The sequence below is a fragment of the Rhinoderma darwinii genome, chromosome 11 (assembly GCF_050947455.1).
Source record: "Rhinoderma darwinii isolate aRhiDar2 chromosome 11, aRhiDar2.hap1, whole genome shotgun sequence".
In the NCBI taxonomy this organism is placed as follows: Eukaryota; Metazoa; Chordata; class Amphibia; order Anura; family Rhinodermatidae; genus Rhinoderma; species Rhinoderma darwinii.
The window spans coordinates 83,163,264-83,183,457 of NC_134697.1; the positions used below are offsets into that span (position 1 = coordinate 83,163,264).

A 20,194-nucleotide genomic window follows, 5' to 3' on the forward strand; every position below is an offset into this window, starting at 1 on the left:
CGAGTAGCCTCGGCCTTAAAAAAAATAAAAAATATTATGGTACAGCCCACAGATGTGTGGCTTCTTTGATGGAGGCGTATTGTGGGGGCGTGGCTTACCTGATGGGTTTATTGTGGGGGCGTGGCTTATCGGATGTGTTTATCGTGGGGGCCTGGCTTATCTGGTGGTTGCATTGTGGGGGCGTGGCTTATCTGATGGTTGCATTGTGGGGGTGTGGTGTGTATTATGGGGGTGTGGCTTACCTGATGGGGGCGTATTATGGGGGTGTGGCTTTCTGCCCAGAATTTCTACAAACAAATATTTCTGCACTAGTTTGACTACTATGATGGCCAGTATATCTCTCCAGTTTTCCATTTGTTTACAGGCAGGTGATGTCTCATTTTATCATCTCTAGGGCTATGTGTTATGTGCTGACCACTACTGGTAGCGTAAAAACCAGCGTAGATAGTTCCCCTTGTAAATGGTGCCATAGATGGCACCCCAGTAGATAGTGCCACGCACCCCCTTTGTTAGATGGTGCCACACACACGCTACTTTGTAGATAGTGCCATTGTGGCTCCCTCTAGGAGTGGAATCCCCAGCCAAAGCATTGCCGATGCTCTGGCCAGGGATTTCTCTCCACGAGGAGCCCCTGATGTCCCTGTCCATATATGGTATGGGGCTCCCTCCAGGAGCGGAATGCCTGGCCAGAGCGTCGGCAACTCTCTGGCCGGGGATTCCGTTCCAGGAGGAGTGAATGGCAGAGCAGGGAGCGGATAGTTTCCTGCTCTGCCATAGTATTCAAATGTCTATGAGGACTGTCTCTCTAAAATCGGGACTGTTTGCAACTATGATGTATGTCATGTAACCATGCTGCTAACTTAATGTTAGGGGTCACATGACTGGCGCCACGTTTAGTCATATTCAGTTAGCCTGTGGATGCATTACAAAGGACTGATCTGTGGGCTGTACCATTCCACTGTGACGGGGGGGCCTCACGCACTATAAGAAATGTATTGAGCAGAATTTCTAATACATGTATACTAGAAAACTAGGATTTCCTGTTCTACAAATAAAAACTGAACAAGCCCTTTAATGATTTTTATAGACCGCTATTATTTATGGCGCGCTTCCTGGACGGCTGCTCCGAGCTTCCGCTAATTAAAGCTTCTAGACTGTTTATTGAGCCAACATAAAGGGACATTTTGGATTAATTATGTAATATAGAAGAACGGCATTTATCCTACCTGAACGATTCTCCGAGGACTAATTATTCCTGATTTACTGCTCAATGGTTCATGGTAATGAAGATCCAGTCATGGTGTCCATTAACCCATCTACTGCTGCAACGCCATTCATCGAATGTCAGAATGTAAAGCCCCGCTTTGGACAATCTCTTCTTTTTAGAAGGATCCCTTGGCAGGAAGATGATTACACAGTAACTGTGGGGACGCTAGTAGGAAGTGTTTAATTTCCCTGCAGCGCCACCACAGGGGAAATTAAGCATTACATGGTGCTCATTCAAATGACTGTGTTGTCATACAGGACAAGTCTTCCAAAACGAGGAGCGCTCTTTGTCACTGTCCATTATTGTGTGTCATTGTAAAACTAAATAGACCAGAGCATTATAGAAGCGATCGGCTACATTTTATTTTGGGAAAAGTTATACATATATGTATCACCGCGATTATGCCCCGAATAATAAAGTTGACGTGTTACTTAACCCTTTCACATTGCAGACTGTCGGGAAAGGGCATTTAAATATGGTGCCCGCTCAGAAGCCGAGCGGGCGCCATAGCTACTGGGTCTCCCCAAGCGTTTAACCCCTCAGATGCTGGTGTCAGATGTGACCACCGGCATCTGAGGGGTTTTTACTGCCCCTTCCACTTCAGGGATGGTGTACTCCTATAGCAGCTGGGGCAGGTCTCAATAGCAATGCACTAATTTAGACTGCAATCCTGTGATATCGCAGTCTATGGCAGACGTGATCTAATGATGCGAAATGAAAGTTATGAAAATATATATATAAAAATTAAAATCCCCCCCCCCCTTTCCCTAGATCGCGTATGTAAAGATAAACAAACAAATTGGGTATCCCCGTGTATGAAAATGCCCAAACTATAGAAATATTTATCAATACGGCGAACATCGTAGCGGGAAAAAAAAGCTCAAAACGGCCGAATCCGTTTTTTTGCCACTCCTACCTCCGTCAAAAAATGTGATCGAAATGACGAGACTTACCCAAAATGGTATTAATACAAACGACCTCTCTCCCACGTACAAAAAGACGCCTTACACAGCTTTCCAGGCAGAAATATAAGAAAGTTACGGGGGGGGGGGGGGTTCCACAATATGGAGATGCAAAAAAAAAAAAGTACTAAAACATAACAAAAATGACATAACTTTGGTATCACCGTGATCGTACTGACCGGAAGAGTAAAGATAGCGTGTAATTTTCACCGTACATCGAACACCGTAAAAACGAAACCCATAAGAAAATGGCAAAACTGCTGTTTTTTTTTCCCAATTCCATTCTGTTTTTTTTTTTCCCAGCTTCCCAGTACATCGCACATAATATAAAATAGTGCCATTAGAAAGTACAACTTGCCCCGTACAAATAAAGCCCTCCTATGGCTGTGTCAACAAAAAAATAAGAGTTATGACTTTTTGAAGGCGGGGAGGGAAAAACAAAAAGGGAGTCTGATCCTGAAAGGGTTAAACCGCATGGTGAATGGCATAAAAATCAAATGTAAAAAGCAACGGAATTGTCACTATTCCCCCCCCCCCCCTTCCTTAAAAAAATAAAAGTTGAGCAATAAGCCCCATGTACCCCAAAATGGTACCAATAAAAACGACCTCAACAAAGATATTTTTTTGGGGAATTTCAAAGAAAACCTATGGATTGTGCATGGCTCAGCCGCAAATTGTAGTTCACGCGTGGCGTGATGGTCTCCCTTACTGTGGCCATTTTTTGGGGGGTTTTTTTTTTTACCTTCCGAATGCCAGAACTTTTTTTTTTTTTTTTAAATGTTGATTTTAGCGGTGTGAAGGTTTTGTTCTTTGCAGGGCAAAGCTCTGGTTTTTATTGGTACCACTGGGGGTACATGCAACTTTCTTATTTATTTTTCCTAAAGTTAAATTTTTTTAATAAATTCCTTTCTTCAGAAGGTCTGGGCATGGACTCCAGTAAAATCAAGGCTGCTCATTGGCCAACCCAAAAACATGAAAAACAAGTTCATAGATTTATTGTTTTTTCCGCTAACTTCTACAGAAAGATCATTCGAGACTATATTCCGTTATTCTGCTACGTTTTTAGATCAGAATAACGGATAAAAACAGATCCCTTAAAAATCCAATTGAAATCAATGGGATTTTATTAGGCTAGTCGTCCGTCCTTTTTTTGACCGAGAAAAAAATTGCAGTGCAGATTAGTTTTTTGAAAGTAGAAAAAAAATAATGTCCAGCGGATGTGTTATTTTTATTATTGGTGTCAATATAAACCGAATACGAACTGATTGTAATCCTGTTATTTTTGAACGGATGGTATCAAAATAACGATGTTAAAACTGATAGAGCAACGCCAATGTGATCTTGGCCTTACTTGGACATCTGAGGCTCGGGATGCTTCATCCGCATGTTATAATGCATCATATTAATTCTTCCGAATCCAGAGCCTTTTCACTGTTGAGGCTGATGTATCTGACTACGCGGTAGGAGCAGTCCTGTCTAAGGCTTCGTTCACATTGGCGACGGGACTCCGTTTATGGGGTCCGTCGGAGCTTTCAGTCAGGGGAACCCATGAATGGAATCCCAACTGAAACAAACGTAAACCATAGGTGATGCAAACGTAAACCATAGGTAATGAATGAATAGCGCAGTCGACGACTGTATTGATTCCATCAAAACGACGGAAGCCTTGCACAACGGAGACGAACAGAAACTATTTGCATCGGATCTGTCACCATTGTAATCAATGGTGATGCAAACGGAAACCTATGGTTTACGTTTGCATCACCTATGGATTCCGTTCATGGGTTCCCCTGATGAAAATCTCAGATGGAACCCATGAATGGAGTCCTCCCGAGACAGGTGCGAACGAAGCCTAAGGCTGGATTCACACGAACATGTTCGGGCCGTAAAGGACGGAACGTATTTCGGCCGCAAGTCCCGGACCGAACACACTGCAGGGAGCCGGGCTCCTAGCATCATAGTTATGTACGACAAGGATTCCCTGCCTCGCTGCAGGACAACTGTCCCGTACTGTAATCATGTTTTCAGTACGGGACAGTAGTTCCATGGAGAGGCCGGGACTCCTAGCGTCGTACATAACTATGATGCTAGGAGCCTGGCTCCCTGCTGTGTGTTCGGTCCAGGACTTGCGCCCCAAATACGTTCCATCCTTTACGGCCCGAACATGCTCGTGTGAATCCAGCCTAACAAGGGCAGGAGACAAGATGGTGTTGCAGCCTCGTGCTTATTCTTCTCATCAAACGTCCGTATCTGAAATGCATTATGCTACTGGAAATAAGGAACTGCTGGCAATAAGGGGCATGTGATGCTTCCTTTTAATTCTCCAAACTCTTCCCATGCTGTGTCACATTCTTAGCGGCGGAGCGCAGTATTAGGGTATGTTCACACGACAGCGTCCGTAACGGCTGAAATTACGGGGATGTTTTCAGGAGAAAACATCTCCGTCATTTCAGCCGGAACGGCATGTGCAGGAGCTTGAATGCCGCGTCCATTACAGACGTAATTGGCGCTACTTTTCATTGGAGTCAATGAATAACGGCTCCAATTACGCCCCAAGAAGTGACAGGTCACTTCTTTGACGCGGGCGTCCATTTACGCGCCGTCATTTGACAGCGGCGCGTAAATATACGCCTCGTGTGAACAGACAAACGTCAGCCCATTGCTTTCAATGGGCAGATGTTTGTCAACGCTTTCAAGCCGCATTTTTCGGACGTAATTCGGGGCAAAAACGCCCGAATTACGTCCGTAATTAGTCTGTGTGAACATACCCTTACAGCTTTCTCCCAAATAGATAAGCCACTAATTTTTTGGATTAACCCCTTTAATCAAGGGCTGATGCATTGTGCAGATCTTATGCCTGAGCGGATGTCAGATCTCACAAGACCGTCCTTGATATTAAGGAGCGCTCTTGAAAGAGTAAAGTATTCAGGGTCCTATTTTATTCGGTAGCGTTGTGGTGAAAAGTTTTTACAGAGGGAATGGGATCTTGCTGTTTTTTACACTTCTATAGAAAGTAAACTCGCCTTTTGGGACGTGCGTCACTATTTTTGTAAATCTATAATGTTCCTGGGGTTATTCCTGCCGATGTATGGTAAGATAAACCGTGCCGGCTAGAGCGGGTGTCGTGCTGTCTAAAAACAGACTGCTCTAACAGACAGGATTGAAGTTCTCTTCTAATCCGCCCATTTTAAACCCTTACATGCGGTGGTCAATAGTGACCGCAGTATCTAAGTGGTTTCAGAGAGAGGGTTGCCGATTGTTTCCATGGCAGCTGGGGTCCTGATAAAAAAAACAAAAAACCAGGTCTGCCTTCAGTGTGTGCCTTTTAGGCACTGCCAGAGTCAGGGCCTAATAGAACGCCTGTCCGTTTAACAAATGAGCGCATAGTAAAATCACAGTTTAATAAAGGTACTAATAAATAAATACATGAAAAACCCCAAGTAAAAAAAACAAACAAAAAACACTGTTTTCCCTTACAAAATGCTTTATTACGAAAAAGCTAACAAAAATTCAAAAAGTTACACATAATTTGGATTGTTGCGTCCATAACAACTATAAAACTATATTTATTTTACGTTCTTTAACCCACACAGTGAACCTCATAAAAAAATGTAATTAATATGTTCATCCGGCCCTCCAAAATATGCAATAACAAATCTTATGTACCCCAAAATGGTATCAATAAAAACCTAACAGTCATCCCGCAAAATATAAGCTCTCATACAGCTACATCGGCAAAAAAAAAAAAGTTACGGCTCTCAGAATGTGGCCGCACAAAAACAAATACTTTTTGAAGAAAGTGTTTTTTATTGTGTAAAAGTAGTAAAGCAGAAAAAAAAATCTCTACCACCTGGTATAAATAACATACAAAATTTTATAAACGCCATAAATTTAAGGTGAGGTGGGATAGAAATTGGGTTTTTTTTGTCTCTCAAAAAACTAGCCCTTACACAGCTATGTCTCCAGAAAAAATAAAATAGTTATGGTGTTTTGTTTTTTTTATAGTCGCATTTCAAAGTAAAAAAAAAAATTCTGTCATTAAGGCCCAAATAAAGGGTGACTAAAGGGTTAAACAACATTCTCACAACGGAAATATTTTTTTGTGATGGTACGAAGTGGAGTAATCGAGGAATACGCTTGCACCCTTCTCTAGCTGTATATTCGTGTAAAGCGTGGAAGCTACATTTGTTAGTATATAAGTTCACATCGTTGAATACATTAAGAAAACGGGAGTTTGCTTCACGTGTGAACGACGATGTTGTGAGTAAGATCTTAGAAACTCATCGAGAATGTAGGTGATTTTAAAATAGGGAATCCCATCCAGACACGATTGGTCTGCCTTGAGGGTTTTTATGAATCCTGGGTAGATGGTAGATAGCTGGAATCCGTGGGTTCTCTATTGGATGGGATGGATTGGAGGAGGCCCTATGACTACTGAAAGGGGAAGGGAAACGGAGGTGCCATCTTGGAAGAGACTGGTTAATATTTATGGAGGGTGGGAGGCATCTGTAACTACTGGGGAAGGTGGGACTCCACTACCTAGGGTAGCACTATTAGGACCCTCAGGACTCCTAACTTTTTGAGCTGGCTTCTAAACCTGGCAAAGATTGGTCAAGGCACCACAAACCTTAATGGCGCATCCACAGGATATTCCATAAACGTCTGATTGGGAATCCCACTGTCACGGTTTTGGTACATGGACCCACTGGACACCGCCTTGACAGTATGGCAGTTGGCCAACAGGCCACAGTCTATAGTTCGTATAGTGTACCTGTGGTAACTCGGACAGTAGCAAGACCGGCTCAGCTGGGATTAGGCAGCAGGCAGGCACCAGGCCTTTTGTAGCAGGACAGGTGTGGTATACAGCACAGCTCGACTTCAGCTCAACACAGTACTTGACCAGGTAGGAAGGGGCTGGGCCCCTCTTATAGTCCAGGGGCTCATGGGCTAATTTTGACTTATTTCCCGGCCGGGACACGCGGAAGTGAGCGCTGGCGTCTCCTGAGGAGGAGATGGGGACCAGCACTTACAGTTCCATGGCTTTGGGCATCAGGAGGTGAGTGAGCATGACGGCCATGGGCATGACAGTATCCCCCCTCTTACACCCCCTCCTCTTGCGGCCAGAACGAAAATGAAAGTTCTTCAGGAGTGTAGGGGCATTGAGGTTCTCTTCTGGCTCCCAGGACTTCTCTTCAGGACCAAACCCCCTCCAATCCACCAAATAAAAGGTTCTTCCACCCACTCTCTTGGTGTCCAGGATCTCCTTAACCCCGTTAAGGACGCAGCCTAGTTTTGGCCTTAAGGCTCAGAGCCCATTTTTCAAATCTGACATATTTCACTTTATGTGGTAATAACGTCGGAATGCTTAAACCTACCCAAGTTATTCTGAGGTTGTTTTCTCGTGACACATTGGGCTTCATGTTCGTGGTAAAATTTGGTCGATATATTCAGTGTTTATTGGTGAAAAATTGCAAAATTTAGAGAAAATTTTGAAAAAATTGCATTTTTCAGAATTTAAATGCATCTGCTTGTAAAACAGACGGTTATACCACCCAAAATAGTTACTAGTTCACATTTCCCATATGTCTACTTTAGATTGGCATCGTTTTTTGAACATTCTTTTATTTTTCTTGGACGTTACAAAGCTTAGAACATAAACCGCAATTTCTCATATTTTTAAGAAAATTTCAAAAGCCTTTTTTTTAAGGTACCTCTTGAGTTCTGAAGTGGCTTTGTGGGGCCTATGTATTAGAAACCCTGATAAAACACCCCATTTTAAAAACTAGACCCCTCAAAGTATTCAAAACAGCATTTAGAAAGTTTTTTAACCCTTCAGGCATTTCACAGGAATTAAAGCAAAGTGGAGGTGAATTTTGCGAATTTAATTTTTCTTGATGAATTTCAATTTTATTCATATTTTTTCTGTAACACAAGGTTTTACCAGAGAAACACTACTAAATATGTATTGTCCAGATTCTGCAGTTTTTAGAAATGTCCCACATGTGGCCCTACTGTGCTCGTGGACTAAAACACAAGCCCTAGAAGCAAAGAAGCACCTAGTGCATTTTGAGTCCTCTTTTTTATTAGAATATATTTTAGGCAGCATGCCAGGTTTGAAACAGTAGGAATCCCCCAATAGTGACCCCATTTTGGAAACTACACCCCTCAAGGAATTCATTTATGGTTGTTGTTACCATTTTGACCGCATAGTTTTTTCACATCACGTATTTGAATTGGGCTGTGAAATGAAAAAAATGGTCATTTGTTCCAATAAAATTTCATTTGTGATCAATTTCACAGGGAACAAAATACCCCATTTTGTTGCCCAATTTGTCCTTAGTGTGGCAATACCCCATTTGTGGTGATAAACTGCCGTTTGGGCCCATGGGAGGGCTCAGAAGGAAAGGAGCGCTATATGTTTGTTGGAGTCCAGATTTTGCTGGATTGGTTTTCGGGTGCCATGTCGCATTTGCAGAGCCTCAGAGGTATCAAAGCAATGGAAACTCACCAAAAGTGACCCCATTTTGGAAACTACACCCCTCAAGGAATTAATTTATGGGTAATGTGACCATTTAGACCCCATAGTTTCTTCACAGAACATATTGGAATTGGGCTGGGAATGAAAACAAAATTTATTTTCTTCAAATAATATGTCGTTTTGGCTGAAAATGTCTTATTTTCACAAGAAATAAAATACCCCATTCTGTTGCGCAATTTGTTCTGAGTGCCGCAATACCCCATTTGTTGTGATAAACTGCAGTTTGGGCCCATGGGAGGGCTCAGAAGGAAAGGACCACCATTTGGCCTACTGGGGATTTTCTAGTGCGAAGTCATGTATGCAGAAGCACCTGAGGTACCGGTACAGTTGAAACCCGCAAGAAGTGACCCCGTTTTAAAAACTACACCCTTAAAGAGGCTCTGTCACCAGATTTTGCAACCCCTATCTGCTATTGCAGCAGATAGGCGCTGCAATGTAGATTACAGTAACGTTTTTATTTTTAAAAAACGAGCATTTTTGGCCAAGTTATGACCATTTTCGTATTTATGCAAATGAGGCTTGCAAAAGTACAACTGGGCGTGTTGAAAAGTAAAAGTACAACTGGGCGTGTATTATGTGCGTACATCGGGCCGTGTTTACTACTTTTACTAGCTGGGCTTTCTGATGAGAAGTATCATCCACTTCTCTTCAGAACGCCCAGCTTCTGGCAGTGCAGATCTGTGACGTCACTCACAGGTCCTGCATCGTATCGGCACCAGAGGCTACAGATGATTCTGCAGCAGCATCGGCGTTAGCAGGTAAGTAGCTACATCGATTTACCTGCAAACGCCGAGGCTGCTGCAGAATCATCTGGTGCCGATGTGTCCTCGCTCGTCTGACACGATGCAGGACCTGTGAGTGACGTCACAGCGTGATCTGCCAGAAGCTGGGCGTTCTGAAGAGAAGTGGATGATACTTCTCGTCAGAAAGCCCAGCTAGTAAAAGTAGTAAACACGCCCCGATGTACGCACATAATACACGTCCAGTTGTACTTTTACTTTTAAACACACCCACTTGGACTTTTGCAAGCCTCATTTGCATAAATACGAAAATGGTCATAACTTGGCCAAAAATGCTCGTTTTTTAAAAATAAAAACGTTACTGTAATCTACATTGCAGCGCCGATCTGCTGCAATAGCAGATAGGGGTTGCAAAATCTGGTGACAGAGCCTCTTTAAGGCATTCATCTAGAGGTGTAGTGAGCATTTTGACCTACACCCCATAAACTGTAATGTGGGTTCTCCCGGGTATGGCAATACCCTACATGTGGCTGTTATCAGCTGCCTGGGCACACAGCAGGGCTCAGAGGGGAAAGATGAGGGGGGATAAGCTGTGCGGAGTGCATCAGGGTAAGTAAAATTGGGGTAAATTATAAACCAAGGGATGTATGATCAATTTTAAAACCCTCTTTCATACAGAGCTCTGGTTTTTCGGGACACGCGTCACATTGATAGATTGTGTCATCCCTTATCCCCCTCTTATAGCAGACTTTGCACCTCTTTTGACTTTTTCCCTTCTTGCCAGTTTGGGGAACTTCTCCTGGAAAGTGTTGCCGCCCTGGTACGATGCGTGTGGCCCCGCTTCCAGAAGTACTGGGTGCCCCCCCTTCTTGGTCCTAAAAGATTAGGTTCTTGATAATCACCTCTTGAAATTCCAGGAAAGTTCCCATCTGGCCTGCACATCGATGTAGCACGTACACATTGTACAATGCCATCTGTATGATGTGCCCGGCCAGCTTCTTATACCACACTGCATGGCGCTGTAGGGCTTCAGGATTTGATCTGACAAGTCCATCCCTCCCATGTACCTATTGTAGTCCAGGATGCAGTCTTGTTTGGGGGTGGCCTTTCCTTCATATATCCTAAACCTGTAGGTATACCCGGATGCACTCTTACAGCTTATACATCTTCACGCCATACCTTGCCCTCTTACGCGGCAGGTACTGGCGGAATTGAACCCTCCCTTTAAAATGTACCAGGGACTCATCAATAGAAATACACTTCTCGGGGGTGTATGCTTGGGAAAACCGGGCACTGGAACGGTCTAATAGGGGTCTCCGTTTATACAAACGGTCAAAACTGGGGTCATCTCGGGGTGGGCACGGCTCATTATCAGTATAATGTAAGAAGCGAAGTATTGCCTCATTTATTAATTTTTTTAGGTTCCAGTTCAGTTCTGAAGTTGCAATGAGGGGCCCATATATTAGAAACCCCTATCAAATACCCCATTTTAGAAACTAGACCCCTCAAAGTATTCACAACAGCATTTAGAAAGTTTATGAACTCTTTAGGTGTTTCACAAAAATTTAGAGCAAAGTAGAGGTGAAATTTACATGGTTTTTTTTTGTCAGAAAATCCTCTTTATACCATTTTTTTTATAACACAAAAGGATTTATCAGAGAAACGCAACTTAATATTTATTGCCCAGATTCTGCAGTTTTGAGAAATATCCCACATGTGGCCCTCGGGCGGTAATGGATTGAAGCCCCGGCCTCCGAAGCAAAGGAGCACCTAGAGGATTATGAGCCCTCTTTTTTATTAGGCACCATGTCCGGTTTGAAGAGGTCTTGTGGTGCCAAAACATTGGGAACCCCCCAAAAGTGACCCCAATTTGGAAACTAGACCCCTTGAGGAATCCATTGTAGTTTTCTTGGGGTGCATGCGGCTTTTTGATCAGTTTTTATTCTATTTTTAGGTGGCGTGGTGACTAAAAAACAGCAATTCTACTATTGTTTTTTTATTCTATTTTTTTTACTGCGTGCACCGTGCGCTATAAATGACATATTCACTTTATTCTGCGCGGCGATACGATTACGGCGATACCAGATGTTTATAGTTTTTATTTATGTCTTATGGCGTTTGCACAATAAAATAAGTTTTGTAAACAATCATTCACTTTTTGTGTTCCCTTATTCTAAGAGCCAGAACGTTTTTATTATTGAATCAATAAAGCCGTGCGAGGACTTATTTTTTGCGTAACGAACTGTAGTTTCGATCAGTACCATTTTTCGGTACATGCGACTTTTTGATCTCTTTTTATTCCATTTTTTGGGAGGTGAAGTGACCAAACAATTGTGATTCTGGTACGGTTTATTATTTTCTTTTAAGGCGTTCACCGTGCGGGATAAATAACGAAATAATTTTGTAGTTCAGGCCGTTACGGACGCGGCGATACCAATTATGTATAGTTTATATGTTTGTTTATATATTTTTATTAATAATAAATGACTGATAAGGGAAAAGGGGGGATTTTTACTTTTAATACTTTTAAAACTTTTATTTTCTTATTTTTACACATCTTTTTTTTTAACTTTATTACTTTGTCCCACTAGGGGACATGAGGGCAGGAGGCCCTGATCGCTATTCTAATACACTGCACTACTGTCAGGACCCACTAGGCTTCCGTCTATGGCATAGCCGGACGCCATTGTTTGGTGTCCGGTTGCCATAGTCACCATCGCCGGCCGCTATCGCGTAGCAGGCCGGCGATGGCAGCTTAACCCCTAAAAAACCGCGATCTCTATAGAACGCGGCTTTTAAGGGGTTAATCAGCGGGGACGCAGCGATCAGTCCCCGCTGTAGGAGCTGTGACAGCTGCTGAACAAGACAGCAGCTGTCACAGCTCCTGTATGTGTCGGGAGGACGGCCGAAACGGTCGTTACTCCCGAGACGTACTATTAGGTCATGGAGCGCGAACGATACAGCTGCCATGACCTAATAGTACGTCCAGGAGCGGGAAGGGGTTAAAGAGTCTCTGTCACCACATTATAAGTGGCCTATCTTGTACATGATGTGATCGGCGATGTAATGTAGATTACAGCAGTGTTTTTTATTTAGAAAAACTATAATTTTTGACGGAGTGATTACCTATATTAGCTTTATGCTAATGAGTTTCTCAATGGACAACTGTGTGTGTTTTACTATATGACCAAGTGGGCGTTGTGGAGAGGAGTGTATGACGCTGACCAATCAGTGACCAATCAGCGTCATACACTTCTCCCCATTCATTTACACTGCACATAGCAATATAGCTATATCACTATGTGCAGCCACATACACACATTAACGTTACTGCAGTGTCCTGACAATGAATATACATTACCTCCAGCCAGGACGGGATGTGTATTCAGAATCCTGACACTTCTGTAGCGTCTGTGTGATTTATAGCACAGCAGGCGTAGTCTCGTGAGATTACGCTGTAAACTGTCATTCACAGCGAGATCTCGCTGTGCTGTAAATCACAGAGACGCTACAGAAGTGGTCAGGATTCTGAATAGACATCCCATCCTGGCTGGAGGTAATGTATATTCATTGTCATGACACATGAGTAGCGTTATAGTGTGTTTATGTGGCTGCACCTAGCGATACAGCTATATCGCTATCTGCAGTGTAAATGAATGGGGAGGAGTGCATGATGCTGATTGGTCACTGATTGGTCAGCGTCATACACTTCTCTGTACAACGCCCACTTCGTCATATAGTAAAACACGGCCAGTTGTCCATTGAGAAATTCATTAGCATAAAGCGAATATAGGTAATCACTCCGTCAAAAATTATAGTTTTTCTAAATAAAACACACTGCTGTCACCTACATTACAGCGCCGATCAAATCATGTACAAGATAGGGCACTTATAATGTGGTGACAGAGCCTCTTTAACCTCAAAAGTCTCTGATGAACTGCTGGGAGCCACTGCAGGAGTGGAAGTCTTGGAGTAGTGGTTCAAAATCACCGGCTTCAGCAGGGAGACATGGAAAGAGTTGGAGATCTTGAGGGTAGGAGGCAGCTGAAGCTTGTAGGAAACGGGGTTGATTTGTTGCAAAATCTCGAAGGGTCCAAGGAACCTGGGAGCAAACTTGTACAATGGCACCCTCAGCCGGATATTCCTAGAGGACAGCCAGACCTTAGTGCCTGGAAGGAACTGGGGAGGCTCTCGTCTTCTGGTGTCTGCCTTTCTCTTCATGCGGTCGACCGCCAGCAGAATAGAAGATCTAGTCCTGCTGCCAGATCTGTAGAAAGTCCCTGAATGCAGAGTCAGCTGCAGGAACCTGGGACGTAGTGAAACCAGGAAGAGGTATTCGATGGTGTTGTCCATAGACTATGTAGAATGGACTCTTAGTGGTGGACTCACTGGTGTGGCTGTTGTAGGGGAACTCAGGCCAAGGAAGCATCTGCACCCAGTCATCATGCTGCCTGGAGATAGTGTCGTAGCTAGTTCTCCATAATGTGGTTTATTCTCTCGGCTTGACCATTGGACTGGGGGTGGTAGGCAGAGGAAAAGTCCTACTTCACACCGAGTACGCAGAGGGCTCTCAAGAACTTTGAGGTGAACTGAACCCCCCCCCCCCCCCCCCCCCCGATCCGACACAATATGTAGAGGCAAGCCGTGCAGATGGAAGATGTGTTGGACGAAGAGATTGGTTCGTATAGTGTACCTGTGGTAGCTTGGACAGTTGCAAGACAGGCTCGGCTGGGAGTAGGCAGCGGGCAGGCACCAGGCGTGTTGTAGCAGGTCAGGCCTGGTATACAGCACAGTTTGACTTCAGCTCAACAGGGTATTTGACCAGTATAGCACGGGATACAGGTTTACAAGCAGCAGGAGCGGGAAACACTGGGAACTGGAAAACACTTAGGAGACCATTTGCTTAGACAGACTAGAGTAACGACAACAAGGCTCAGGCAAGGTAGGAAGGGGCTGGGCCGCTCTTATAGTCCAGTGGCTCATGGGCTAATTTGGACTAATTTCAGGTGCACCCGCTGGCCCTATAAGAGCGGGCACGAGCACCTCACGGGACCCGGCCGGGAGATGCGGAAGTTCTGTGGCTGCGGGTGTCAGGAGGTGAGTGAGCCGGATGGCCCGCGGCCGTGGACATGACACCCACGTCCTTTTCTTGTGGGCCAGCGGCCCCCTTACTAGACAGGGTGGGGGTCAAGGGACCCCTGTTCTGGAGAGAGCTACAGGTTCCACCTCTGGCACCCGCACATATTAGGCACTTTATGATGACACAACCCCATAATAACAAAAATGCAAATAACCATAATTTATAAAAATTTTAAGTTTCCCTGTAAACATAAAACTTGACACCTGACATATCTGTTAGCTTTTACCAACACCTATGTTTTGTCGTTTTATTTGGCCGAGTTGGATCTATTTTGTACCATGATTTTTGCAAAATCGGGCGCGATGTGTGAACACAGCCCAATCCTTGTTGTTCACAAGTCATGTATTTTTGCTGCAGTTTTTTGTAGTGATAAATGAAATCTTGACGGGAGTTTCAGGCCTATTGAAACTCTGGAATCCAATGTTAAAATCCAAAAGGCTTCTCTACGCGGCAGGAAATCCTTTTGAATTCGAGTTCGAAAAAGCCTGAACTTTCGTCAAGATTGAATATATGCCGCCATGTAGAGGTTGAATTCTCTCATATGCAAAGACCGCATTACTATAAATGACCATCATGGCGCTTATACCGTATATATTTACATTTGACTAAATGTCTTTGATTATTTGCAGCCTCGAGCAGATCCCATTCCCATCTGTAGTTTTTGCCTTGGGACGAAGGAATCCAATCGAGAAAAAAAGCCGGAAGAACTCCTCTCATGTGCAGACTGTGGCAGCAGCGGTAAGTGGGCACTTTTGGGCTTCACTGTTGAAGCCATATAATTAATTCTTGTCCGGTTTAGTTATTTAAAGAAATTTTTTGTTTTTAAAGAGGCTCTGTCACCAGATTTTGCAGCCCCGATCTGCTATTGCAGCAGATCGGCGATGCAATGTAGATTACAGTAACGTTTTTATTTTTTTAAAACGAGCATTTTTGGCCAAGTTATGGCCATTTTCGTATTTATGCAAATGAGGCTTGCAAAAGTACAAGTGGGTGTGTTTAAAAGTAAAAGTCCAAGTGGGCGTGTATTATGTGCGTACATCGGGGCGTTTTTAATACTTTTACTAGCTGGGCGTTCTGATGAGAAGTATCATCCACTTCTCTTCAGAACGCCCAGCTTCTGGCAGTGCAGATCTGTGACGTCACTCACAGGTCCTGCATCGTGTCGGACACATCGGCACCAGAGGCTTCAGTTGATTCTGCAGCAGCATCAGCGTTTGCAGGTAAGTAGCTACATCGACTTACCTGCTAACGCCGATGCTGCTGCAGAATCATCTGTAGCCTCTGGTGCCGATGTGTCCTCGCTCGTCTGACACGATGCAGGACCTGTGAGTGACGTCACAGATCTGCACTGCCAGAAGCTGGGCGTTCTGAAGAGAAGTGGATGATACTTCTATACACAACGCCCAGCTAGTAAAAGTATTAAAAACGCCCCGATGTACGCACATAATACACGCCCACTTGGACTTTTACTTTTAAACACACCCACTTGGACTTTTGCAAGCCTCATTTGCATAAATACAAAAATGGCCATAACTTGGCCAAAAATGCTCGTTTTTTAAAAATAAAAACGTTACTGTAATCTACATTGCAGCACCTATCTGCTGCAATAGCAGATAGGGGCTGCAAAATCTGGTGACAGAGCCTCTTTAAGCTTAAAAAAAGGTCGAAAGTTCGTCCTAATATATGGGCACTTTACAGCAAGCCAGTCTTCGCCAAGCCTGGAAACCTACTAGTATGATTTCACGTGTGCCGATTTGATGCAGTTTTTCATGCCAATGCCAGGTGTAAATCATAAAGGGAGGAGAAGTATATAGGAAAGATTATTATTTTAATTTGAATACACCCAAAAACTGCACATGTAAAAGTACCCTTAAATTATAATAAGATCTGTGCAGTCAAGTCGCGTTTTTGCATCAAAATTCGCGGATTTTGCCACAACCACGAAACGGTCTAGATATACCCTGTGGAGGTGCGATAGTAGTCACAGCAGGCTCCGCCTTCATCAACTGGTAATCACCGCAGAGCTCCGCCCCTCCCAATAGTAATTCCCAATAACCCCCTCATATACTCTCCTTTCGCAATGCACTCTCTGTATGTCTCTTCCTGCATTGACCTAATGAATTAAAGGCAGGCAGCAAAACTCGGTTGGTGGGACGATTAATATAGGCGGGAATTAGGTTTCGTCCTTTTTTTTTTTTTCAAGTTTTTTTTGTGATTTTCGGCAGCCAAACTTATGGCAATCTGCTGATCTCTAAGGCTGTGTTTATATGTCTTTTTTACGTGATTTGTAACAAAACCGCTCCAATTTAAAGCAATTTTTAGAAAATCGCTGCAGTATTGCAGTGGTGGTTTTTTGTCATGCCCCATCTGAGCGTTTTTTGTTTTTTTTCTTATAAACATCCGTTGCAATCATTGGGAGGCGGAAAAACAGGAATGATATTTGACATGGTTTGTCAATTTGCTAAATTAAATTGAAAAACAAAGTGCAAAAATACAAAAAAATTCTACCAAAATGTGTAAAAGATATTATTTTTTTCTGCTTGATAAAAGTGCTGTGTGCAGCTATAAATCAGTACTGATGTGTACTGGGATTTAAACCCATGAGACTTTTTTGGCCGCGAGGTAAAAACCGCATGAAAAATTGCGACGGTTTTGCAATGCGGTTTTCACCCGCGCTGTTTTTACAGGTGAAACATGTAAAATAAATGTTTCACCTCTTTAAAACACACAGCCGAAAACCCCATCACAAACTATAGTAAAAAAAAAACATGCGGTTTTGCTGTAATTGTCAACGTCGTGTCCTGTAAATGCCCCCTCGGGGGATGTTTACACATCGACTTCTTCTACGCCGATTCTGACCCGTTTTCCGGCGTCCTGCACCCTCCTGGTGCTGATTCCACTCTTGAACAACCCATTAAAATCAATTGAAGGCAGAAAAAAAACAGGTCCCTGCAGCGCGACGTGTTTTTGTGATGCGTTTTTTTTGGGGTTTTTTTCTTGTCAAAACCCACCTGCATTTTAAAAACTGCTTAAAATCCTGAAGGAAGTTTCGAGGCAGGTTTTTTTTCCTGCTTGACAATAAACTGTGTCAACATACTCTTAGTCCCTGTTCACACTGAGCTTTTTTACGCCGACTTTGACCCGGAACGCTTTCATGTCTGAATTGGCGGCAAAGAATTGCCGAAACTGCCTCCCATTTGTTACAATCTGAGGCATTTTTTTTTTCCGGCCTTTAGCTGCTCTCAGTAAAAAAAAAAAAAAAGCGAGGTGCTTTTTCTTGCCGCGGTTACGCCTCTGACTTCCCATTGAAGTCGGGAGGCAGAGCAAGCTTTTTTTTTTTTGCCAACGACGCTCAATCGCTGCGGGCGAAAGTCACGGCCAAAAATTACAGGCAGGTCGAAATCTGCACGAACTCTGTGAACAGGGCCTTGGGCACACGAAGAAAATCTGCAGCGTGTGCGGGGGGCTTTCTACCGCCTTCCACTTAGAGACAAAAATGCGTGTGACTTTCATGGCTCAGCCTCCCTCGACATTAGCAGCTGATCCTCGCTCTGCCTCATTAAGATCATATTCTATTTAATTAGCTCCTCCGTTGTCCCACGTAATGCGCCGTGTCTAGAAGCCGCTTCAGAATAAGTCCATGCGCTCCTTCTAATCAGCAAGGCGCTAATCACCTCTATCTGACTGCTCGCTTCCCAGCAGGCGTCTGACCCTTCATGTATCTATTAACATGGGAGATCATGCACTTCCCTGGGAAATACTCTTCTCCGTTTCTTCAATGCCGTGAAGTCCGCCCTATGGATTTTCATTCCCTGGGGCTCCGCGTATCATTGTACAAGATTTCTCCTCCGGCTCCACCAAGTGCACTTCACACAATTTTCCTTTGTAACCATCCACTGTAACCAGTCTCTGGAGAACCTCCGTACAAGCGATCGTAAGATACTAGAAAAACCTACGCGTTTCTTCTGCCATTAACCCTGCTGTAAAATCCGCTGAGCGCCACTATCCAGCTTTCACATAGTCTCGCGTTTACAATGTCAAGACTTCTGCTCTTCAAAACGCGTATTGAAAATAGGCATTTAAAATATGAGGTGAGTGGGGCACAGTAGGCCATGTTCACACGGGTCAGATTTGCCGTAGGTAAATCCAACGCTTGTTTACTACAGGATCTGGGGCAGCAAGCCGAGGCTTATGTCGGAGTTCTGCGGCGGATGTGCAGTTTGATGTGCCGTGGTTTCGCACCAGGATTAGCCCTTAGAATTTTGATGCAGTTTTTTTTTTTAAGAGAAAACAAGGTGGCAGATTTTTTAATTTTTTTTTTGTGAAACCGCAACATTTTGCCGCATTTTCACGGTAGTCACAGTAATGACCCGCAAATTGACCACACAGGCTGAATATATATCCTAAAAGCTTCCAATATTTTTTTCTGTAGGCCCCAATCCTACATTTTGACCAAAAACCGTGCAGAAAAAAATTGCATCAAAACTGACAAGCGTTGACAGGGCCTAAAATAAAGCTTTTTAGTCATAAATATGGAAACAAAAATTCCGGTTTGTGAATGCCGCCTTGACATTTTACCACTGGTTTTTTATATTGGTTTCCATGTCTATGGCTGGGGACATTTTAGGCCTCATGCACACGACCGGAGGGGTTTTTACCGTCCGCACATCCATAGCTATCAGCAATTGCGGAACGCCCATAGACTTCTATGGGCAAGTCCATGGTGCATTTGCGGACAAGAATAGGACGTGTTCTATATTTTGTGGATCATTTCTACAGCCCCCCCCCCCACACACGAATTCGTAAATATATGGAAAGGTGTCCGTGGCCAGTAGTAATGAATGGGTCCGCAATTTCATCCGTAACTACAGTCGTGTGCTTGGGGCCTTAGTCTGGGTTCACACAGTGCGTTTGTGTTGCTTTTTCCAACATGCGTTTTTTTTTTTTGTTGCTTTGGTTGATTGAGACACATGGGAGTTTATGTACCAAACAACAAAAAAAAAAAAAACCTCCAGTGTGAACCCAGCCTTAAATATCTGCACTGTGATCTTTTATTTAGGTTTTTTTTTTTGTAGGAAAATGAAGGTGTATGTTTATATAACTAAAAAATGGTAATCGAGTGTATTATTATTTAGTATGGAGACGCACTACTGTACAAGCGGATTCAGGCGCGGTGTATACGGTGCTATTGTAATTTATTTATTTTTTTGACGGATTTATACAGAAACCGTCAATCTGAGGCATACAGAGGTACGGCAGAGGCCCCATGTTACTATACCCTGTTAACTCAAGAAATGAAAAGCATAGAATCCTTCTAATGGTGAACATAATTTCACTGGGGGTCACATCTGGGCCCTGTCATCTTATGCGCTACCCAGTTAGGCCCGCTGCACACGGCCTGTGATTATGGGCACGGACGGCCGCGGACTGTCACCTGCCTTTTGTTGGCTGTGCTCCCATTATAACGTATAGGAGCGCGATCCGCAAATTAAAAAAAATAAGACCTGTCCTGTTTTTGGTGGGTCATTTTTACGGCCCGGCCACTTA

At 43.6% G+C, this 20,194-nt stretch overlaps 1 protein-coding gene across 4 annotated transcripts in view; it reads left to right on the forward strand.

Moving 5' to 3' along the window:
* Positions 1-20,194, forward strand: part of KAT6B (lysine acetyltransferase 6B) — an 86,700-nt gene that overhangs the window by 21,570 nt on the left and 44,936 nt on the right. For all 4 annotated transcript variants that reach the window (XM_075841856.1, XM_075841858.1, XM_075841857.1 and 1 more), the window contains exon 3: positions 15,277-15,385. In XM_075841856.1, coding sequence (XP_075697971.1) covers positions 15,277-15,385 — 109 coding nt within the window. The remainder of the gene's footprint in view (positions 1-15,276; positions 15,386-20,194) is intronic.